The sequence below is a fragment of the Convolutriloba macropyga genome, chromosome 13 (genome assembly GCF_964194025.1).
Source record: "Convolutriloba macropyga chromosome 13, txConMacr16.3, whole genome shotgun sequence".
In the NCBI taxonomy this organism is placed as follows: domain Eukaryota; kingdom Metazoa; phylum Xenacoelomorpha; order Acoela; family Convolutidae; genus Convolutriloba; species Convolutriloba macropyga.
The window spans coordinates 44,414,193-44,440,299 of NC_134480.1; the positions used below are offsets into that span (position 1 = coordinate 44,414,193).

A 26,107-nucleotide genomic window follows, 5' to 3' on the forward strand; every position below is an offset into this window, starting at 1 on the left:
AGCTTACATCGACAATGGTCATGGAATAAGTTTGACAGATTACCCAAACCATTTCATAATGGTTTTTGATTTGACCAGCACCCAACAAGCATCCCACGATTTTATTCATCCTGAGCTTACAAATTCGTCAATTTCTATTGAGTTGAAATTTTCTGCGGCCTTACCAAACAATATAGAAATGTTCATTATTGGCGAAAAAGCTAGCACAATATTTGTTGATAGTGCAAGAAGAGTATCAAAGAATCACATTCTGACAAATTAATGATGGATGAAGGTGATATTAATGGTTTAATCCAGGGTTACGAAACTCTTAAATATAAATTCCATGGTGTGTTTGCGGCCAACAACTTTCCGGAAAAAATGAACAGAAACAGCTTCCTTATTGTTAATGCAGCAACTGCTGAAAATATTGGCAGCCACTGGTTACTATTATGCAGAAAAAACAATCAACTTTTGTTTGCCGATCCCCTTGGTCAGCCCATTTCATCGTACAAACACCTATATCAAAGAATCGTTTCCGTTGGCAGCAATCACAACATCTATCAACTCTTGGAGAATCAACCAATTCAAAGAGAAAACTCTAAACTTTGTGGACTTTTTTGTATTTATATTGCTCATTTTGTTTTCATTGCTCAAAAACTTGTAAATATTAGCGATAATGAATTGATTCGTTTCGCTTTTCATATGATGTTCTAACCTTACTAACTTGAGAAATTTATTTTTTTTTCAAAACTTTACTTTTTCTTCATACACAAAGCGAACACTCAATAAATCAGAATCAATATTCAATTTTCCATATCCACTCATAAAAATATCCATAATTTGACAAAAAGCGCCAGAATGAGGACCATACAAAATTGTTTCAACTCTTCGTAAAGTTTCACTATTAACAAAATCAGTTTGAACTTGTTTCGATGGAGGCCGGGCATTGTAGATAGTTTTTTGAGCAACTACTGACATCTTGAAACTCGGTTTGAGATTGACATTTGTTTGTTTTGCATAGCTGCTTTTCGATAAATTGTTGTGGTGAGCAAAAGCTGGCAGTCGTTTGCGCACTGACTGTGAATCGGTTTTTTCTCCCGAACCGTTGAATTCGATTGCCAATTTGAGCTTTGTAAAAACGTCTCCATTAGTCTCCAAGTTTGGTGCAGTCCAAAACAAGAATTTGAAAGCTGTATAAACACAAGGCACAGGAAAGCTCTGATATCGTTTCACTGTTTCGTTTTCAAAAGTAGTTGTATCAATCAGAACGTGATAATGACTGTTTACTAAATTGCAAAATTCGGAATCAAAATGTGCACACACTGCATAAAAATTTCCAATAGAAAAGCTAGGTTTTTCTTAAAGAATGAGAAATTTTAACTGTTTCTGAAATTGTTTGAAGTAATTCGGAGAACGCTCAAACATCGCCTCAACCATCGTTGTTGTCAACTTCTTTTTGAATTTTTGGTTTCTTCGCTAGTGGTAGTTTTGTTGTTGACAGCTGGTCAGCCACTGAGTTCTGTATTTTGCTAGCTGAGCTGACCAAATTTTCAAACTCTCCAAGAGTTAGAGAAATTCTCTGTTCAAACTCGTAATCGTCTGTTGCTTTTTTGAACAATTTCAGAAATACATATGTCCCTGTCCTTTCATAGGTTTTCAGCGTTGCTCTGATTAAGCGCTTATCAGTTTTGGAAATATCGAAATAACAATCTCCAAACTCTGTGTCTTTAGTGGACGTGAAAGGCATAGTGTGCAACTTGTTTTATTACTTTCAAGTGTTATAATGTGTAAAACTCCAACTCAATGGGGCGGCAAGTTGGGTTTAAACAAGTGTCGTCAAACTGCCTAATTAAATTCAAATGATTTGTGAATACAGGCTCAAGTACGCCTATGGCGTACTTGAGTCTGTCTGTTGTTCACATATTGCATAATTAATTTCAGCTGTGACCTTAGATAAGACAAAAACATATGGGAACCTAGGTGTGTACTTGGACCAGCAGTGCACTGTACACTTTTTATTGGAATTATATGCGTACCATATGCTTTGAGAACACAAATGTGACCCACCCTGGGTGGGTATTTGAACAAGCAGTGCAGTGTATACTGTTCATTGATATTATATGCGGACCACATGTTTTGGTTCTATAGAGAAAACAGATGTGACCCTAGGTGTGTATTTGGACCAGCAGTGCAGTGTACACTGTTTATTGGAATTATATACGGACCATATGTTTATAACTTGGAACAGATGTGACCCTGGGTGTGTGATATAATTAGAAGCACAAGTGAACCTACAGCAGTAAGGAAATTTTGATAAGAATAAACATGCACCAGCGTACAATGAAATGCTAATAATAAAATACGCTCTAGATAAGAACTGAGTTAGTACACACTATAAAGTGTATCGACCCATGTATAATAACAAAATTTAGAGCATATATCAGAGCACATACACTACCAAAATTAAAACCATGTTTGACCCCAGATATAATTTGTTGAATTACACGTTGTGCAATATTACTTTAAAAATAGTTATTCATTTTCTTTAAACCTTGCGTTCAGTGCACTTTGCTTTCTTTCAACAGTTCGTTACCAGACAAACACCTACCAACAGTCTTCTATCAAATTGGTTTTAATTTCTTTCTCAAAATTTGTAAAAAAAATTATGTCCGTTCAAATACTTGCTGAATCTGTAATTTCCTTGGAGCGAACATTGGTTTATCAGACAGTGTTCGAAAACTTTGTTGTGCTTATTCAACAGAAGAGACAAGGCGATTTTTGGCAAACTTACCAGCACTGCTTGATACCCAAGTTTTTCATTAACGCAATTGCTTCTTTACCAGAGAAGACAGAACCAGCAGATTGCAGTCTTATTACATCAGGAGGACATTTACCTCCAAAAACTTTGCCAACATTTCAACATCTTGGCATGGAGTCATTACCTGACGACGTTAAACGAGTTTTTTGTTTCGTTACGATTGCGACTGTGTGCCTCTGTTTGAAAACCAGCTAGGGGCTTATCAGGCTTGCGAAAACTTAGCTGACATGTGGGGCATAAAGTCATCACCTTGCTCCCCAGAAAGTCAATCGCAATTGGATTCAGCCAGCTTGCCAGTAACACCAGCAGTTGATCCGAGTCCCAGTTTGACACCGACATCTAGTCCATCTCTTTTTGCGGGAATTCACAAGAACAATTCTACGGCTCTGTTCAATGACAACCTGTTTGATACAACGTTACTGTCAGCTACACAATTTCAAACACCAGAACCAGCACGTGTTTTTGGTGTCACAGACACGCCAAAGATTTGCAATGCACCAAAGAAACGGCTACCTGAGAATACTTTAATGGACTTATTTGATTAACTGAAAACTAAACTTATTGGATCACCACAAAACTCTTTTATATAGTGAGATGCTAACTTGATTTTGTTTCAAGAATGTGTGATTTCAACTTTTTAAAAGCTGAATTTAACTTTTTAAATCTGTTTTATAGCTTTAAATCTGCTGAGTCAAAGAAATTAAAACAGTGCTACTGATCAGGTTCGAACATGTTCAGAAAAGATTTTCATTATGACGTAAACATTTGTTTCCTAACAAACACTCAATTATTACAACTACTATGACGTGGTGAGATTTTTCAATATAATATCCAGAAATACTTTTCCCAATCTGCAAAATTTTTGTTATTATTATATATATTAAACATAAAGTTTAGAGATATAGCCATATGTGAGAGTATGCGGCATTGACGCTAATGACATGTTAACTCCATGCCACAGCTGTAGCATGGATTGAATTCCAAATTCAATTCATAAGTCGAAGAGGTGTTCAAAAAATAAAAAATAATCAAAGAAAATATTTCGAAAAGATGCATTTCAAACGTCAAATTTTGACACTTAATTCAGTAGATGCCCTCTTCAGCTTACACTAGAATCAACTCTCATTTGTTACTTGGGGATCAATTGAAAAAAAAGAGCATGTTAGTTTAAAAAAAACGAAAAAAACTCAAAAAAAAATTTTTTTTAACACATGACCTCTGACCTTTGACCCTAAAAAAGAGGGTTCCAGAAAATAATTGGGATGAAACTGATTGTTCAGTAAGACTCAGCATACTCTAAAGTACAAAACATCTCATCACACTCGTCAAATTTTACTCATCCGTAATGGAGATAATTAGCCTCTAATTAGCGACTAATTAAGGGTTAATTAACCTAATTACTAATTACTGAAACAAAATTCGAAATTTTGCAACGGTTTTGTCCTCACTGCTTGATGCCCGACATTATTGCTCATAAGCATCATCATCAAAAAACGGCTCCTTCACCGATTTTCGAAACATCTGGCAATTAATGTCACATTAACATCTGGCATTAATTAGCATATGAAGTACCCTAAGGAAAGATGTTAGATCGGTTTTCTTTAAATTTTTGGACTTATTGGGCCCTCAGTGTAAATTTATCTCATAACAGCTGTCATCAAAAAAGGCCTCAGAAAAATACACATGTTTATGTCATGTAATTGTCATGTAATTGTTAATTAATGGCTTGATTGACAGAAAAACAAACTTTTTTTCTGTTTATTTTTGAGCAATTTTTTTATATGTGTCCTATGTTTTTTGGCACGGGGAGCATTTTTGCTCATCACACTTAAGAACGTAGGACAACTCTAACCATCCGTAATTAAAAATGCATAAAATAGCGCATTTTATTACAATTTTGAAAATTAGCATGTTTTTCCAGGTTCTCAAAAAAAGTTTTTTGACACCATCGATGATCAGCAATAATCGGTAGGGTTCCTTGTGGTGGTATATTTTGGCATACGATTGCAATGGAGAGTTGAAAACACATCTTTTTTCTCTCAAAAGTAACAAAATTTCGAAATAAAGGTATGCGCCAAAACCGACCAATCAGAAAACAGCATTTCAAAACTTCGAATTTGGCGCCTATGCAGTACTGTAGTCTCTAATACTGTAAACCCGAGAAGCCATTTCTTGTTCATTCGTTTCTACTGTTCGTACTCGAGTTTAACAATTCTTTCTTACTAAAGTTAGACAATTCAAAAATGGGTTTCCAGTGTCGTTATTGTGACTCTATTCTGAGTACAAAAGGAAATCGCTCCAGGCATGAGCATAAATTCCATCCTGATGAGATTGGTTTACCCGTATATCAATGCTCATTATGTGAGTTTACTTGTCGGAAGATTTCTTTGCTCAAAGAACACATGAAAACTGCACACCAAAGATTCACCAATTGCTGTCAAAGCTGCCTACTCGGATTCAACGATTGCCATCTTTACGTACAGCATATGACTTCCGTTCATCACTTACCCGTCCTAGGTGAACAATTTCAGCCTCGAGACACTCCGTTGGAAAGTGCATTCAATGGAGTGCTGAGATCGTTCGAGTCAACAGAGACCGAAGAATCCAATGATCTCCAAAACTTCATGCGGATACAAAAACCCAAAATAGACACTCTAATAAGTGAGCAGTTGACCCAGGGTCCTCAAAAGGTCCAACTATGTGCAAAATTGCGGCTTATCAAAGTTCTGTATGATGAGCCAGATATACAAGAAGATGATCGTATTGAAATATACGCAAACTCTCTGATGACTCCTGTCTACGCAAACGGACTGTCGGATGAAGAGTTTTGGCAAATGGTGGAGAAGATGATGAGTGTATTGGCAACATTCAACTCATTGGGAAGTGGTTGGACACTCGAAAAAGTTCTCAAAGTTGACATCAAATTCGCACGTTTCAGACCAATTCATGGTTCATCATACATCGCGTTGCCGTCAAAAATTGCCAACTGTAGAGGATTGCTCAACGTTAGGAACCACGAAGATCGAGATTGCTTCAGGTATTCCTTTGTGGCGGCTTATCACATGTATCATCAAATAAATCTAGATAGAATTGATCGAAACTATCAAACCGACAAAACTTCACCAACTACATACAATCAACCAGGACTTCATCAACCTCTGGGCGATTTTACTATGCCCATGGGCTTTGCAGACATTCCTCAATTTGAAACACTCAACAACGTTCAGGTAAACGTGTTTGGATACGATAACGGCCAGTTTTTCCCTCTGAAAATTTCGTCATATAGTTCAGATTTTGTAGTGGATTTACTTTTGTGTACGACTGTGACCGTCATCACTACGTCCTCATTACAAACCTTGTGAAAGTTGTTTGCTACGTGCGAGAACTTGATTACAGATTCTCTTACAAAATTTGTCGAAACTGTTTTTGGATTTGTCGAGAAGGACTTGAAAGTTACAACCTACATCTCAATAACTGTTGCAAAAATGCACCTGCTGTCATTCATATGCCTTCAAGTGAGAACAACTCATACAAGTTCACGAACTTGGCTGCTACGTGGTTTTTCCCTCTTGTTATCTATTTTGACTTCGAGTCTTTCTTACGACCCGTGTCTTCTTGCAAGGGACCAAGTGATAAAGCCTTTACACAGGTCAAGGAGATACATGAACCGTGTGGCTTTGCGCTAACAGTGATAGATCACCACTCATCAAAGCCAATCTTTCATCATGTAGACAGTTCTCCTGCTTGCATGACAAATTTTGTCAAAATGCTTCACAAACTAGCCAGAGATATTTATCAGCAGAAAAGGAAGCACCCTTTCTTCAAAGGCGATAGACGAAACTTGGGAAAGTCTAACGCTACGCACTGTTGGATTTGTGAAAAATCGTTTTCAGAAACGGAAGATCCAGAGAACACAATTGACCTGGACCATTGCCACTACAGTGGTAAATTCTTGGGATGGGCACATGAGAAATGCAATCGCTTGAGACAAAATATCAATTTCACCCCTGTTGTGGGTCATAATATTCAAAATTATGACTTACATCACATTTGCTTGGCACTGAACAACTGCGAGCCAACCACAACCATCAGCGTCATACCAGCCACCGACGAAAAATACATATCAATGACATTTGGTGTGCTTATTGACACTTTCGTAACGGAAAAGGGAAAAACAGTGAAAGTTTACGAATATCTTCGATTCATAGACTCCTTCAAGATGATGAACAGTTCTTTAGAGAAACTTGTTGACATTTTACCCGATGACCGTTTCAAAATAATGAGGGCAATGTTTTCTACATTATCTGATGCTAACCTTCAGCTACTTAAACAGAAAGGCTACTACCCTTACTCTTATGTGACTGGTCGGTCCAAGTTCAGTGACACCATTCTCCCACCACTGAGCAAGTGGGGTAACACTCTGGACGGAGGGGCAGTGAAGGTAACGGAGACTAAATTACAACATGCACGCAGGATGTGGGAAATTCTGGAATGTGGAACACTGCAGGATTATCATGACTCATACTTGAAGCTCGACTGTGCACTACTCGCATGTGTTTGCGAATTCCATCGACAGTTGAGTTTCGATACGTATAAACTGGACTGTATGCACTTCTTCACCCTACCCAATATGGCTAAGGAAGCATCACTTAGAATCTGCAAAGCCAATGTCGAGTTACTGACTGAGCGCGAACACTTGGACATGATTGAACCCGTAATTCGCGGTGGAGTCACATCTGTCTTTGAAAGTCGGCGCTTCACTGCAAATAACTCCTATATTCCCAACCACGATAGCACGGAGGAATCCTGTTTTGGTTTCTGTGTCGACGCTAATAACCTTTATGGTGGCGTAATGCAATTAGAGAAACTACCGCTCGCCGACTTTGCGTTCAACACAGATATTCAACTTCAAGAGATTTTGGACACCGCCGATGACGCTAGCATTGGATACTTTGTAGAGGTCGATATCTCTTACCCGCCGAGCCTTCATGATGAGCATCGCGATTTTCCGTTGGCGCCCACAAAAGACGTGGTTGAAGATGAGTGGTTGAGCGATTACCAGATCGAATTAAAAGAACAACACAATCTCCCATCTTCCAAAGTAAAGAAACTCCTGCAAATGTTCTTTGATAAAGAGAGATACGTGGTCCACTACAAACTGCTGAAACTCTATGTCCAACTCGGCTTGGTAATGAGGAAAGTTCACAGAGTGCTTCAATTTCGACAAGAAAACTGGCTGTCGCCATACATTACACTAAATAGTGAAAAGCGGCAAGTTGCGTCAAACAAGTTTGAAGAGAACTTTTATAAACTGATGAATAATGCAGTTTATGGTAAAAACTGCGAATCGAAAAGACGCAGAAATAAAATAACAATCTCACGAGATGCCGAGCATGCGCTGAAGATAATATCCAGATTTGAGTTTGATCGCTTTATGATATTTGGGGAGAATTTAGCAGCCTTGACCACACGACCGAAGTCCATTTATTGGAACACTCCCACTATTGTGGGAGCGACTATCTTAGATCTTGCAAAATTCCACATGTACTCATTCCATTACAATGTTATGTGCCCCAACTTTAATTGTCGCCTTCTTTACAGCGATACAGATAGTCTCCTTTATGCGATAAAAAGCGACGATTTTTATACAGAGTTATCGCAGAAGCCTCAGTCAATATTAAGTCATTTTGATTTCTCAAATTACCCACCCAATCACTTTCTTTACGATACCACTAACAAAAGAGTCGTCCTCAAATACAAGGACGAATTCGCCGGCGACTATATTACTGACTTTATCTGTTTGAAGCCGAAGCTCTACTCCATCCTGTCAAAAAGTAAGTTTATTCTCTCATAAAACAAAATTGTTAGTTGTTGTATAAAAATTTGTATTGGGTTAATAGGCATCTGGAAGGTGTTAAATCGTTTTATATTTACATAGGGGGTTAGTAATCATAATAGCACCTAATTTTTCTCATTTCTTTCTTTCTTTTAGGTTGTCGAAAACTTTCAGCAAAAGGGGTGACGAGGGCCGCACAACAACATCTTCGCCACGTCGACTTCTTAAATACTCTCAGCACTGGAAACCACCTGCGCTCAGAGAACACCAGGATTGTGTCCGACCACCACAGGCTGCAGACAGTTACTACAAACAAAATTTGTCTGCCAGCTTTTGACAACAAGCGCTATATACTACCCGATGGCATAAAAACCCTCCCGTTTGGCCATTATGAAATTGTAGATTATGCTATCGATGAAATTGATTGGAATAACGATGATGTGGAATGGGATTATGACGATTTTAGCGACTTACTTTTGAGCTCTAGCCCAGAGTGGGATAACAGTTTTGTTGTACCACATTCCTCTCCAGATACCACCCAAAGCTCCAACACATGGCAACCACCAGACCCCGGTTTTGTCGCTGCTCAGAATATAAATGATTCGGATATTGAAAGTAGCGATATCGTTGATTTCGATGCCAGTTTTGAAGAAAACTCTACGCCCGATAATCCGTTCTTTAATTTTGAGGCAGAAGAAGCAAGTGAAAGCGAGTCAGAGGGCCCAGTGTGCAAAACTGCAAGGCGATATTAGTGTGCATAATTAAATTTAATTGCCCAGAGAGAGACACGCAAAACTGAACCAGTATTGATTTTGCATGCAGTGTGAAATTTGGTTTTAATTTAATTTGTTTGAGTGTTTTGAAATCAAAAGCAAGCGGCGAGACAGAAAGCAAAGTTAAAGGGAAACAAAAGCGGCAAGACTCAAAAGGGAAAGATCCCGCCTATCCTATTCCCACTTAACCGCCACTACCTATTATCCTATGGTTAAGAGTCGAATGATAACCCCCCCCCCCCTTTCTTTACGTAGGTATTATATACTACTAAGGTTTGTTCCTAAGAATTGAATGATTTAAAATCTGCTGAAATGATAAAAATTCGTTTTTTTAAACTTTATATAGACAATTTTGATTGATAGGGTGAATTGATAGCGAGAGGTATAAGTGAACTGGATGGAAGAATCTTGACCTGTATTTTCAAAAATTTGGCTTCAGTCAAAACTAAGAATTATTTGACGAGACACCTCATCACTAATGAATTTCTGGATAACAATCTATTTTTTCTAACTGTTGTAAAATGCTTGCACACTTTTCATATCTGGATATTATACACTGCACTATTATAGTTATGCATAATGAAAGTAAAATTAAAGAATTGATACTGAACTGTACTTGAATTGTTGATAATGCTAGATTGATGTTGAGTGTTTTATCATGTATGATCTGACAAACTTCTGACAAAGTTGATTTCAAATAAAGCATTTCCTAGCTAATAATTTGTAAGAAACTTTACCAAACCTTAAATCATACAAAATTCTTACAATCGGGTCCCAGTCGGGTCTTACAGGATAATAGCTCAAACTTATCAGATCTTACACGATAAATGTCAGAAACCATTTTGGAAAGATACTATTACTTTCTTTTGATTGCTTTTGTGAACCATTGCAGAATGACTGTGGAAATTAGCAAACGATGATAACAACATCCTGAAACTGTTTCAAAAAATACTGGAAAACATTTATCGCTGGGGCTTGAGGTCAAGAACTTCAAGTGCCGGGGTTTGAGACCAAAATTTAAGCACAGTTTTGGAGAGAATGTTAAATCCTATTTTTCTTAGAATTTGCGGTTAAATTTGATTATAATGGAATTATAGGGTTCCGAGACATGGAAACGAACAAACTAATGGTTGCGTCCTGGTACAGCACAGTCAGATCCAGTGGCCGGATAACCGGCTCCTTTCTGGTCGGGGGTGTTATCTTACAAGGCCTGGAATTCCACTACACTTGTTTATTTTACTCAATTTTTATCGCAATTGGGGCTTGCATAGCTGTATTTATACTGTACAATAATGGGTTTTACAAGAAGGTTTTCTATACAATCAGGAATGAAGATTACGAGATGCAAATGTCTGATTCGACTGTTGTCAAAGTTGCGATTCCTAAGAATGAAAGCTTAATCGAAAGTACTCTGAAACGGACAATGATTTCAATTGAGGCAGTTTAGATAACTTAACATCTGAACATTTATTTGTTCACATTCTAGAATGTACAGCTGCCTGAAAGAACACGTGCAACTAACACATTCCCACATAAAGATTCGAATAAAAATTGTCTGAAAAAATAACGAAATGTAACGAAAAAATTATAATTTCCGAGCAATGTTTCGAAAAAAGACAAAGGGTTTTAAGGATATCACTTAACATTAACTATGGTAATTATTTTTAGAAGTTTCATTTCGTGCGTAACTTGAATTTGTCTTGAGAATAATTATTCATATTTTTGTCGTTGCTTTCCGATAGCCGTTGACAACATGTCAACTAACAAGTCAAAGAAAGCTGGGATCTATTCTGTTTCGCCCCCCCCCCCCCCATTAGAAAAGTCGCCTTTATTGAAACATCTAAACCTGTTTGTTAGTTGCACTTCTTTTACCTGTAAATGAACATATCATTTTCTGCACTTTTGAGCTAAAAATTGTCATATCATTCAATTTGCTAATCACCCTACATATTGTGTTTGAACTGTGAGTTTAGCAAAAGTCTTAACTTTCTTCAACTGTTTGCTTGTTAAACTAGCACAAGTTTGTCTTTTGTTGAGAGACAAAGTAAGATTAAGTAATGAGTCAATTGAAAGCTTAGCTAGATGTCAATGACGAAACAAAAGATCACCGATTGATTATTGGACTGAACTTTTATAAACTGCATCATGTTTCATTTGAAACACGCACGTGCAGGTTTTAAAATGCCAGATCTCTGTAGTTGCAGATCACAGCATGCTGGGTTGCTCAATATACAATGCCAGAAAGTAAAACTTACAAAAAAAGCGTTTCTTAAGAAAAAGTGACTCTGATGACGTCACTCGAAATATCTGGCATTAATCGAGAACAGCGCAGCGGTTCGGTATATAAGTCAGATGTTCTATCTGACTTTGGATGGAGTCATGCATCCTTGCTTGAAACACAAATTTGCAAGTTTGAAAAACTTTCGATCTGTATATAAGAGAATCTGAAACTATAGAATATGGCACTACAAAAGTTTGACCCTCTAATGTTTGGACGTGCGTGTTTTAAGTATAATTCAAGATCAAAAATTTCAGTAGCTGGTGTGAATCTTGATAACATTTCGTCATTTAACGTAATGAGAGACCGGCAACATTTACGATGCCTTACAACGTTTTCTAATCCTTAGCTTAGTCTGACGCTTGTATAAAATGCCATAAACAGGCAGGGTCGGAAAGCGCTAAGTGGCCGAGCTGCTCTGTTACAGCCCATGTTTTTCTAGTTTTTAAGTATACAGCTCATCACAGCTGTTTTGAGGAGACATAATTTCGTGGCGCGAAGGTCGGTTCTCATTAACACATTCCTTCACTTAAAAATTCGAATAAAAAATTGTCTGAAAAAATAAATGTTGTCGCGAAAAAATGATAATTTCCGAGCAATGTTTGGAAATAAGACAAAGGTTTTTAAGGTTATCACAGCAACTTTGGTAATAATTTTTAGAAATTTCATTTCGTGTGGAACTTGAATTTTGCTTGAGAAAAGTTATTCATATATTTGTCGTTGCTTTCCATTATCCGTTGACAACATGTCAATTGACAAGTCAAAGAAAGCTGATTAATTGATAATTGCATAAAATTTTCTCGCATTAATAATTGTTTAGCGTTTCCGTTGATTACCATTGTCTGGAGGGATTTTTTTTGGGGGGGTAAAGGAAATGATCTCCTATTTCAACCGAAAATTTTATCCTCTTAATTTTTTTTCGATTTGCTACAACCATTCAGAGCACGAAAGGATTTTTTGCTTGAGCAGTTTTTGATTTTCATTGTAACACAAAACAACAATTAGAAAAAGTCACTTTTATTGAAACATCTAAACCTCTTTGTTAGTTGCACTAACTTTAACCTGTAAATGAACAAATCATTTTCTGAACTTTTGAGCTAAAAATTGTCATATCACTCTCAGTTTGCTAATCACCCTACCAATTGTGTTTGAACTGTGAGTTTAGTAAAAGTCTTAACTTTCTTCAACTCTTTGCTTATTAAACTAGCACAAGTTTGTCTTTTGCTGAGAGACAAAGTAAGATTAAGTAATGAGACAATTGAAAGCTTAGATGACAATGACGAACAACAGATCACCGATTGATTATTGGACTGAACTTTTATAAACTGCATCATAATTCATTTGAAACACGCACGTGTAGGTTTTAAAATGGTAGATCTCTGTTGTTTTTAGATGCCTGCATGCTTGGTTGCTCAATATACAATGCCAGAAATTAAAACTTACAAAAAAGCGTTTCTTAAAAATAATCGATTTTGATGCCGCTGTGACTCTGATGACCTCACTGAAAAAGTCTGGCATTTATCGAGAACAGCGCAGCGGTTCGGTATATAAGTCAGATGTTCTATCTGACTTTGTATGGAGTCATGCATCCTTGCTTGAAACACAAATTTGCAAGTTTGAAAAACTTTCGATCTGTATATAAGAGAATCTGAAACTATAGAATATGGCACTACAAAAGTTTGACCCTCTAAAGTTTGGACGTGCGTGTTTTAAGTATAATTCAAGATCAAAAGTTTTAGTAGCTGGTGTGAATCTTGATAACATTTCGTCATTTAACGTAATGAGAGTCCGGCAACATTTACGATGCCTTACAACGTTTTCTAATCCTTAGCTTAGTCTGACGCTTGTATAAAATGCGATAAACAGGTAGGGCCGGAAAGCGCTAAGTGGCCGAGCTGCTCTGTTACAGCCGTATGTAATTCTAGTTTATAGAATCCCTCTCTTCCGTCATCACCTCAACCGCACACCGCGTAACACCCCCCACCTCCACTGACCCCTTCCCTGATGCTATCATCCCAACGCCCCAGCTGGCTACTACCGAAGCCAACTGCTCACCTGTCGTTTGAGAGCACTGCGAACGACGAAAATTTGACCAAGGAATTTTTGTTACCAAGTAACTGAATGAATCAGCTGCCACATATACAAACCTTTTTACATATAATTCTGATATATTCCGCAATACTTGAATCAAGCTTAACAAGTTTTAAAGCAACCTACTCCTCATATAGTACTTGTATACGGCTTTTGACAACGATTGGCCAATTTTTAAGAGCAGTTTGTTAGTCAAAAACCACCAAATGACAAAATCACCGAAACAAGTTCGCTCAAGAGCTATTAAGAAACCGCAATGACAATTTTTGATTGAGCAAAATAAAAAAAACGAAATACTGGTAGAAAAAAAATAAACCTGAAACTTTTTTTATTTCAAAAAGAAAACAACTAAATATGAAGGTGAAACCTGATTTCAAATTTAAACGAGGGGTCAATTACGCTCAACGTTTTTGATAACATTTTCTCTAACTTAACAAAAGTTTTTTTAATTTTTCTAAGATTTGATAGATTGTCCTTGACTAGATAAAAACAACGATGATAAAAGACTTGCGGTTTTTCCATTTTATACAACTGCAACACCAGTCATTCATTCAAATTGAGCAATTTATAAATCTTAGAAACTGAATCTCATTTCGCACCATAAAAACTTTCAGTAATACTTTTCTCAAATACGCTAATTACGAATAATTATGTCGTTAATATTCAGAAAGATCAAAGTCTATTTAAGCTAATTTCAGTCAAAATTATTACTTCTACTTCTTATCCTTTTATTATGTTATGTGCTGTCAAAACAAAATCTCACAAAATTCTCACAAGAAAATTGGTTGCATAAATGACGCAATCTTGACCCCGAATTGCCTGTCAAAGTAGAATAGCCAACATTCTGTTAGTTAACATTCTGTTAGTCAAATTATTACTGCTTTTAATGAACATTGTGCGATAAGTACAAGATATGAACAAATGAAAACACGAAAAACTGTAATTTTGTCTGAAACTAGAACATCATAGCAAAATTCCTAACTGACCATCACATAAAGGATGAGAAAACTACTTGAATTCTGAAAATCTTTGTACAACAGCAGTTCAGAAAACTTTCGGCATCTACCAGCCTCACAAATTGCATCATTAAAAAGTAATACAAAAAATATTTTTAAAAAATTAACGCCCAGACTTTACAGTAAACATTTTTTTGAGAAAGATAGATACTTCAACCCTATCTCTGTCAAGTATAAAAAATCGTCAAAGTACTTAATGCTAATTTGATTTGTTGAAACATTAGCTGTGAAGAAACTCTTTAAATAATATTTGTCTTGCTTCAACTATAGTACAAATGGTCGCAAGTTATTAATTTTTGTTGACATTAATAGCATAAGTAATTTTCATTTTAAAAACAAAACAGTAATGAAATAAAAAATAATTTTAGTTTTTCCCAGCTGCTAAGTGCTTTTTAACATTGGAACAAAAAAATAGAGGTCAACAAGATCAAATTGAAAATAAACTGAAGAACATTTGTTTCCTCAGGTGCAAAAATATCGATCAGTCAGCAAAAAAAATGAAGCCTGTGAAGAAAGAGTGTTCGCTGGTTGAAAACTATTCCTTTTTGTGATGATTTTTCTATTTAATAAAATTCTTTATTCAAATTTGTTTTCAGGTGGTTAAATAAAACAGAGAAAGAGTCTGAATTTTAGTTCCACTTGCTTTAGTTGCTCACTTGAACAAAAAAATATTAAAAGTTTTTGAGAATAGTGGTTGGACCCAAGTTTGGAAAAAAAATGAAAATTTAAACCATTGACAAAACTAAGAGCCAACTTTTAAGAGAGGAAACATCGAATTCATATTATACCGGTTGGTGACAGATTTATTAGAAGCTATTTGTAAATTATATCGAAAACTGCTATTAATAAACCTTATAATCTTAAAAGGGTTTATATCAGAAAAATGTGAGCAATATAATTCTATGAACTTAGGTAGAATTAAAAAAAATTGTTCCACTTAAGCAAAAATTGGACCTGGATATGATCTAAAGGTTCTGGTCGATTTGGAAATGGCAATCACTTTACCACTGTTTGGAAATATGTGAATTCTGGAAAAAAAGCAGAAGCAATATTTTATAAAGTGCTGGAGTTCAACAAAGCAAAATGATAGACTGACATTGGCCTGAGAAGAAACACAAATGCAGATTGAATGCTTTTAAAACATTCGAAATCAAAATAGCGAGTTTTCAATAACAAAAAGAAATCTGATGAATATTTGAGCAAATATTTAAATAGTTTCCGTCTAATAACGAGAAAAAAGAAGAATTTTAAGCTGGGCAATAAAAATTTAGCTTAACAAAAAGATTTATAGTACAAGTAAAAGTACCACAAAACACTTTTTTCCAAGAAAAATGAAACATTAGCCAGTTTTAGGCCTTGACTTATGAAAGGGCTTTATAATTCCAATATTGACAATAAATACACAGTCCAGCTTCTAGTTCAAGTCGAGATAAAGTTTCTTTGTGGGTTCAGATAAAATCTTTTCAAAATAAATGAAGGTCGAGCATGATCTTTTAATAGGTCGAGCATGAAATTTTCATACATGAGCCGAGGATTGCAGTTTTGTGAGATTAATAATAGCTAACTTTTCTATACTTCTTTTTGTAGATGTGTAACATCTACCAGCAACACCAAACGAGCGTTGCAAAAGGCAGTCCACCTCCGAAAAGCAGGCAGACAGAATGCCAAAAAATCTTAAGAAAAATTGGATTCTTAAGATAAATATGTTTTCGCAAGTAGCCTACATTGCGATTTTTTTCGGCTGAGTTCAACTAGTTAACAAAGCTCTAACAATGGATTTTTCATCGGCAATGAGTTTAGTGCGTTTTAATTTAGTTCATTTGATTCTAAGTTTGATTTTTCAAAAAAATATATATTTATAATAGCACAGTTAGTTCTTCGATAAAGTATGAGAAACATTGAAGAATTTGAACAGTCGAACCTGTTGACAAGTTATAAGCACTAGCCAATTGTCAGCGCGAATGTAGGTTTCTTGAGTTCAGCTGGGACATTTTTTGTCGAGCTAAAGTCGAACATTATATTCGAGTCGAGCTAAATTCCACCATTAAAAATTTTGGGTCCAACCATAGTCTAGTTGAACGATTAGGTCCAGTTAAAGTATTTTCATGGGCTCTTTGCGTCGAGCTTGTTCTTTTCATACCACTTTTTGGTCGGGCATGGTCTTTTCATAAGTCGAGGTCTGAACCTGGGTAATTTTGAAAACTGTTTCCTTGATCATCTCAATTCTTAAACAATCACCAGAATGAACCAAAAACCAGAATTATTAAGGTAATTTGACAGCATACTCCGCCAAAAAAACCGTTGAAGACACAGTTCCTTCTTAGGTTAACATTCACGTTGGCTAATGTTATAAGTAATATACTGTTTGAATTTCACATCGGACTGAACTTTATAAAAATTTAGCTTGAAAACCCTCTCAAACAAGGAAAAGCGAAAATAATTGAAAATAATTGAGCTTTCAAGAAACTATCAAAAAGATAAAGGACCACTGGTATATCACATTCTGAGTTACTCATCCAAATTCACGCCAAATTTTCAATCAATTGTCGCCTTGATACGTTTTTGGAGATCATTGTCGTCTTGCGTTTGAGAAACAAACACACTTGTTTTGAAGCGTCTGATATTCTGGACTCTGAGGACTATGGTAAAATTTTTGAAGCAGCAATAGGAAATGATATTATTGGTGCCAAAGTTTAGGTCCTTTTCAGATAAAATCAAGCATACCAAATGGTTTTTTTCACATTTATTGAACTCTTTTTGTTTTAATTCTAGGAAAAATATAATTTCCCCTAAAATGTTCGGTGATTTTGATCTCCATAGTCTCACAAGTTCACTATTCCAAACCTCCGTTACGAAATGGTCAGACCCTCGGCAAATAAAATACATGAAAAACTGGCCTAAACCAATATAGGATCGGAAAAAAATGGTCATCGATCAAATTATGTTTTGAAAATACTTTGGCGCAGCTTTATTTACTTTTCCTTGATTTCAGCTAAAGTTGAAATTACTATCCTGGACTTCGGTTTCATATATAAAACTTGTTTTTTAAACAAGGAGCAAAGGCATGGACATCTATTTCTATTCATTGACGAAGTTTTGAAATCTTTGAAAGGGGAAATGAAAAATCGTGCTAATGTTTATATTGAAAATTAAAACAAGCAAATCCTTACTTCTACCGGTGTAAGTTGATAAAATAAAGTTGTCCTGTGGTACCCTAGTATGGAGCTCTATTTATGAAAAGAATGTCGTCGTACGTTCTTATCTATCAAAAGACCTCTCTCGACAGATTTAGAATGCCAAGTGTAAAAAGTGACATGATCATAGTTCTGAATCAGTAATGAAATAAGACTTGGATTTAGACTTGCCCAGTACTGAAATTGACTTGGCGTTAGGTCCGGGCTGTCCTCAGTTTTGACGGGGTCTAAAAAATGTCCTTGACTTTTGCTCGGCAATATATGATGTCCTCGACTTTGGTTTGATAATAAAAGCTGTCTTTGAATTTAGGCTTCAATGTTGGATGATTATTTTATATAAAAAGGTTTTTAATTTTTAGATTATAATGAGTACTGGCGCAGTAGATCTCAGACTATGCTTGGGTAGATTGAGCGAATGAGTCCCAAATAGAAAATGTTTTAGAAAGATTATATTTCTGCGAAAAAACTTTGGCTCGACTTATGAAAAGAATGAGGCTTGAATTAGTGTCCTCGACTGTGTAATTAAAGTCAATGCTTACCCCCACACCCTGATTTTACAAGTTTATTCATAAAGTCGAGCTCCCTCCAGACTAGGGTATCCTGCATGAGACTCATTTTTGAGACAAACTTTTTAGGTTCAACTATTTCTGATTTATGAAAAGGTTTGGTTTTTACTTAGCAAGAGATCTTAGCCCGACCTGTGGACAGTAATAAACTCCATGGACCTATGGACACAAAAAAAAGAAATTTGGCTCAATATCCCCTCCCTCCTGGACTTATAAAGTCTTGTCATTAGGTCTAAGCCTCTGCTAGGGTTACTTAGCTGAACATACCATCACATATTGTAAAACAATCATTAGTGCATTCAGCGAAGCTTAAATCTAGTTCCTTTCGTTTCCTAAAAGTGACATGAAAATCAAGTTATGCTTTCTTTTAGGTTTCGATAACTTGGAAATGACAAAACTAATGGTTGCAAACTGGTACAGCACTGTGCGGTCATTCGGAAGGATTTTTGGATCTTTCTTCATTGGGGGAGTGGTTCTGCAACACTTCAAGTTCCACGACACTTGTCTTCTATTCTCATGTGCCTTGACAACCTTGGGATTCTTGGCCATTTCACTGCTGTACAGTATCGGCATATACAATAAGACATTTTACACAGTCGCCAGAAACGAGTATAACCGTCCAAAAGGTAATCATATTCGTTTTTTTTTGGGTCTGTATACTATCCATTTTACACCACTAACAATACATTGATAATCTGAGGTCAATTTCGTTGGACAACACGGCCGCGTCACTCATCGTGCAACTTCCTTGATATCAAAAAGTCATATAGGTTTCTTGGTAAACATAAACCGCGATATTATATTTGTAGTTTTCTGGTTGTCCTGAAAGATCATATATGATTTCCCCAAAATGATAGAAGGCGGATCATACAAAAATTTTGAAAGACAAAAAATTGTAAATTCATCTTTTTCAGAGGAATTTGGAAAAAATTGCAAATCATACAATTGTACCCTAACTAACATAGTGAACCTCCTAACTGATTATTCCCATCAAATAAACCAATAGCAAGCAACTTTACAAAGGAGAAGTAACTAGCAACAAAAACTGATAGAGAATCTAGAAAATCGGATCCGAAAAATTCACTACGAATTCCGGCTCCAAAAAAACTACTAGCACAAACATTTCGACATAGTTAAATATCATTCAATAAAAAACTGCCAATTGAAAGGAGAAGCGACAAAGTAGTTCTCATAGAGATAATCGCGAAAAGGAAAACTAAATAACCGACGATGTAGAGAAAAAGTACTTTCGACAAATCATTTGAACAAATTATCCACAAAAAGCAAAAACGCTATTTCCTATCAATTATTTGGCAAAAATTGTACTAATGCTTCTGGTAAAAACCCGTTCAGCAACAAATTTGCAGATAATAAATACGATAAATTGAAGAAACGTGTATCCTTTTCTCAGAGAAAATTGCCCTCTTTGACAATCAATGGCACTTTTTAGGAGTAAAACTTAAAAATTTTTTTGATAAAAAGAAAAACTTAATGAATGATAATTAAAGAAAACAGCTCAAAATGAGTAACAAATATATCGATAGCCGAGCAAAACCATTAAAACAGCTACTACGGAAAACAATAAAAGCTAAAAGCTAAAAATATATGTATGCTTTGAAAAGAGGAACACAAAGACTTCTTAAACGAGCCTACAGCTTAGCAAATTAGAAATAATAGCTAAAAATGAATCTTAAACATCGTTTTTTTGATGCAGACGGTCAAAAATGCTTTTGAACGCAATTTTTCCAGTTTGGGAGAACAATATAAAAATGATAGGAGGCGGATCATACAAAAATTTTGAAAGTCAAAAAATTGTAAATTCATCTTTTTCAGAGGAATTTGGAAAAATTTGCAAATCATACAATTGTACCCTAACTATCATAGTGAACCTCCTAACTGATTATCCCCATCAAAAAAACCAATAGCAAGCAACTTTACAAAGGAGAAGTAACTAGTAACAAAAACTGATAGAGAATCTAGAAAATCGGATTCAAAAAATTCATTACGAATTCCGGCTCCAAAAAACTACAAGCACAAATATTTCGACATAGTTAAATCCCATTCAATAAAAAACTGCCAATTAAAAGGAGAAGAAAAGTTGTTTTTATAGAGATAATCGCGAAAAGGAAAACTAAATGACCGACGATGCAGAAAAAAAGAACTTTCGACAAATCATTTGAACAAATTATCCACAAAAAGCAAAAATGCTATTTCCTATCAATCATTTGGCAAAAATTGTACCAATGCTTCTGGCAAAAACCCGTTCAGCAACAAATTTGCAGATAATAAATACGATAAATTGAAGAAATGTGTATTTTTTGTCTCAGTGAAAATTGCCCTCTTTGACAATCAATGGCACCTTTTAGGAGTAAAACTTAAAAATTTTTTTGATAAAAAGAAAAATTTAATGAATGATAATTAAAGAAAACCGCTCAAATTGAGTAACAAATATATCGAGAGCCAACAAAAACCATTAAAACAGCTATTACGGAACACAATATAAGCTAAAAGCTAAATATATATATATATATATATATATATATATATATATATATATATATATATATAAATATATATATATATATATATACATGCTTTGAAGAGGAACACAAAGTTTTCTTAAACAAGCCTACAGCATAGCAAAGTAGACATATTAGCTAAAAATGAATCTTAAACATCGTTTTTTTTATGCAGACGGTCAAAAAAGATTTTGAACGCAATATTTTCAGTTTGGGAGAACAACATAATTATCATTAACTAAAAAAATTAAAGCTCAAAATAGAAACCTCTTTGAAAACGTTTTTTGTCCCCCAGTACGGTTTGCTCTCCCAGTTACAGAACACGTGCCTTAAAAAACAAAACTACTTTGGAAAAACATGGTACGTGCGTCGGGGGGGTGCAAATATTATGCACCAACTAAGCTGGGGGGAGGGGGGGGGGGGCTGGGTGGCGCACAAACGGAAAAGATCCAAAACTTCCATGCACTTTCTTTTCTTTTCTCACTCTCTCTAGAAATTATAACATGAAACTAACATCAATCTCTCTTCTCTCTTCTCTCCAGCGATTTGACTTACACCTTTTGTTGTTACGCATTTCACTTTCGGTTTCAAATAGACTCCAACAAAGTTACCGATAAAGCCCACGCTGTACGTTATTGTGGCTACCATAGTATCCTGGAAAAAATCCAAGTCAACTTCACTACGGGCCAGTCTTACAACATTTCTGATTTCATAATTGATTCAGAACAATGATGATGTAACTTTTTACACTTGTCAGTCTTGGCCAAGAACTGGCTTGTCGAAATCTATGTATTGGATGTTATAGAAGTAATCGAAAAAATGCACAAAACAGCCAGCAATTTGTTCAAACCCAGGTTGAGATGTCAGCAGCATTTCAGTGCATTTTTTTGTTAGAAATGGTCTGAATGTGCTAATATTATGTAAGAAATGAGTTAAATGCGCTGAAAAGCGCTGAAAAGAGCAGAAGTGTGCTGAATTTTCAAATTTTTCAGCGCAAAACTTCTATATAATAATACGTTGAAATGCGCTGAAAGTTTGTAAGAAATGTATTCAAATTTCACTGCATTTCGCAAATTTATTAGTGGACTTAAACGCTATATGACACCGATTTCTGAATTTTGAACCATTCAAATTATTCTTATAATAACGATTAATTTTTAGTAGAAAAAAGCGCTGAAAAGCGGTGTAATGTGATGAATGTGTCTAAGAAATGCGCTGAACTTTCAGCGCATTTCTGACATAATTTCAGCGCATTCCTTCCAAGACTGTTTATTAATGTTAAAGTGAAATTAAATGGAAGTATCAAGAATCAATGGCGTAGTGGATTGAATGATGGCTGCAACAACGGAGAGCAGGTTTCGAGTCTCAGTCAGCGCTATTTTTTGAAAATACAGTGATTTTCAGCGCGTTTTTTGCAAAGTTTCAGCGCATTTCAGCACTTTTCAGTGCATTTTTGTGAAGGGTTTTTGCGCTGAAATTTTTGAAAAATTATCTCATTGCAGCGTTTTTCTTACATATGTTTTCTCGACCCGGAAAGTAGGTCTGGAGAAAGCAGTTTCCGGAGAGTAAGTTGATATTTAACTTCAATCTCTCTTGTATTTAATGTGTTCAAGTTTTGTATCATGATAACAAGTGCAAACAGCATCCAATGAATAAAATATATATGACATGTATACACTTTTCAGCCGGTTATGGTTCTATTGGCTCAAGTCCAGGAACATCTGAAATTTGCGGATCCAATGAAACAAGCGATGATCCATCATTGGTTAAAATTATTCACCAAAAAGAGGGAAATTCAGATGATTGGATGTCACAAGAACAAATTGATGATTCGCAAAATGTTGAAAAATGTGACGGTAACGAAATCCTGAATGTTGAGGCTGCTGTCGGAAACGAAGAAAATCGAAAACAAAATGGATATTTTTCTGATAACGAGGAAGCACTGTTAATTAATTAGCAAAAATTTTGGGCTGGTATATCGACTTATATTCTGACGCTTTCACAATTATTTGCATAATTCTTTTAGTTGCTTTAGAGCCTATTTTGCAAAATAAACAGTTTAGAAAAATTTGTTTTAACATTCCTTGATCGAGAATTGATAGCCTTTTTCCAGAATTTCTGTAAAGCCAGAATATAACCCTAAAATAGCCATGTATTAATAACCATGTGAACATCTGCATTACAAACATATAATCCAGAAATAACCAGAATTTATTCATTATCGATTCGCTTAAAACTATTAAAATAAGCAAAAAAATTCTAAAAAGGAGAATCCGTCGATAATTTGTGAACGCATATTAGGTTTCACTATTATGTTTCTCAAATAAAGATTGTGAAAGTTCAAATAGAGAAACGTACAGAAAAAGATCATCAATTTTGTAGGGAAAATATTGCAAATTCCAGTTCTTTCAGAAAAAATGGTGCATAAAGTGTAATCATTATACACCTGAACTTGTCCAGATATTTGAGCACGCAGTGTTGTTTAATGCAGCCTTCAAATACTAAAAGTTATATTCTTGCTTTTCAAGCAAAAACTGAAATGCGCCGTATCTAGGCGACTCTTATGAAAACTATGCCGAAGCGATGTCTTTTTGCAACCCGAGCTTAATCTGAAAATGGCAGGGTTCTATCGTTCTCAATTTGATCGATAACAAATTGTACCTAAGTAAAAAAAAACATTAGCTACAAATTGAAGCCATTAAATAGATTTAACTATTCCACAGAGAAAGACTACTGAAAATGTCAAAATTGAGCTTGCTGCTTTGAAGTGACAAGGTAAAAAACAGAAGAAAAAAAAGAGCATGAGTCAAAAGCCACATTAACATAAAACATATCGAAAACAATCGTTAAAAATCCATTAGCAATCAATTAAAAGAACGATACTTTCATCTCCTCTTGCCTTAAAAAGAACAGTAATTAAGTATTTAAATTGTTTAGTCAAAATACCCTAAAAAACTCATAAATACCCTAAGTTTGCAGCAACTCGGAGTCTTATATTGGTTACATAGCACATCATCAAGAGACGAAGCATTCGTACATGAGAAAAAAACAAGAAACAAGATAAACAATAAAATCTTCATATTCTCATTGCACTATTAATCATTAGAACAAATCTCAAAAAAATAATGAGAAAAAACGAATATCAGTGAACCTGTAATGACTGGAAAAAGATCTCTCCGAAGGTAAAATTCTTAAACACCTACTGCTGCTTGCACTCTAAAAGCGGCAAAAACTCTTTTCAAAGATATTTTTACTTCAGAAATATATGTTCTGTTGCATCCCAGAGTGACTAATTTTAAAAGATCCAATTGTATTCTACGCGGCATCAAAAGCTCATAAACTAAAAAAAACGCAACTGGAAGACTGCATAATCGAATCAGATAGGACATGAATCAGATTCCAAAAACTATTCAATAAACTATTATATAGAAATAGACTATTATATATCAATAGACTTTTATATAGAAAAGACCGTTTTGACGAATGCAAACAATCAGTTCAACTTGCAAATCTCTTACCCTTATCCCTGCCCGAACCGAACTAAAACAACAACGAATCATATACAAAAAAACCGAAAGCGCTCGATATCAAATCGAAAACGACGATAACTAAAAGCGAAACGAACAAAAAACGAGATATTTTCACTTGAATTAGCTTGTGAAAAAGGAGCAGCAGGATGATTTAACGTTATTCCAATGAAGCGATATTACTATGACATAAAAAAGAGTAAAATTGTGATGGCATTGCGTTTTTTTTGGTTGGGACCCTTTCAAGATTTAATCATTATGCTCATGGGTTGAAGGCATTATTTAGTCTTACCAATAAATTTATATAGTCTTCCTAATAAAATTAGCTAGAAACATTGAGAAGAATCTCAGTCCCAAGACAAACCCAGTTCCATGAGAAGAGTCCCAGTCCCACGACAATTGTTTTAAATTGTTGCCAAAGTATGATTGAAATCTTTTTTGATTGAAAGAGATTTTGTCACCTAAACAAACGCATTTTTAACAAAAAACCGAAGCCATTTACGCACTATGTTCTCAATCATAGGTCAGCCAGAATTTTTGGCATCACAGAGATATTTTGAAACAAAAAATGAAGACAATACGCCGAAATTATTATCAGAAACACAACTTATCAGAATCGCAAATTATTATCAGAATCGCAATAAAATTTCCACTGTAAAAGAGCTGGTCTCGCACTTTCTCTTCCTATAAAACTATCACCTATTCTAAACAGTGATCTCAAAAAAGATTTTGACACAAATTCGAATAAAGAATCACCAATAAGCATAACTTACAATTCAATTAAAAGCAGTTACGAAAAATATGTTGATAGGCTGGCAATGAACATTGACAATGCTTTAAGTCGATGCAATCTGTATGGCTTTTGGGTGATTTGATTATAGAACAATAAAACTTCTTGAGAAAAGGAGAAAAATAATATTATTGACAGTGTCTTATTACCATACGGTCTTCGCACAAGCTGCTCATATTTCGCAACCAGAAACTGCAAAACAACTGAAACAGACACAGATTATATTATCACAGATACAAAATTTTTATAAAAAGTTGAAGTTGACACAATAAATAAAACATACTTTTTGTTGTCAGTCGTGGTTACCAACAAAAAAGAGAACAAAATTAATTTTTTTTTCTGGTGTGACAAAAGCAATTATGTGCCCGAAGCTTATAATTAAACGTTCTCAAGGGTAACCGGCGTCTATAATCACACTTTCATTCCCCCTATAGGTTTTTTCATTCAATTGAATAATATTGTGCTGAAAACGCTCGCATCCCTCAAATAAATATTCTTTGTATTGTAAAACCAACAAAACTTTTCATCGATTATGAATACAAATCCCCTATATAGAGAAGAGATAAAAATTTTGGAATTTTTCTGGAAAACAAAACTGACAATATCTTAAGTTTATACAGGAAAAGTAGGAATTATTTAACGGCAGCAATTTTTTTTCAAAAAGAGAAACAAGAGTTTTTTGCCCCTGAAATATTTCAAACATTCAGTCCTGAAAAA

The 26,107-nt window shown here is 35.2% G+C and overlaps 1 protein-coding gene across 3 annotated transcripts in view; it reads left to right on the forward strand.

Annotated features, from left to right (window-relative positions):
* Nucleotides 1-23,133, forward strand: part of LOC142352133 (MFS-type transporter SLC18B1-like) — a 60,815-nt gene extending 37,682 nt beyond the window's left edge. For 2 of the 3 annotated variants that reach the window (XM_075404513.1, XM_075404514.1), the window contains exons 8-9: nucleotides 18,926-19,180; nucleotides 22,759-23,133. In XM_075404513.1, coding sequence (XP_075260628.1) covers nucleotides 18,926-19,180; nucleotides 22,759-23,030 — 527 coding nt within the window. In that variant the 3' untranslated portion in view covers nucleotides 23,031-23,133. Of the gene's footprint in view, nucleotides 1-10,506; nucleotides 10,936-18,925; nucleotides 19,181-22,758 lie in introns of those variants that run through there. The other variant, XM_075404515.1, reaches the window with a different exon arrangement.
* The last annotated feature ends 2,974 nt before the right edge of the window (nucleotides 23,134-26,107 follow it).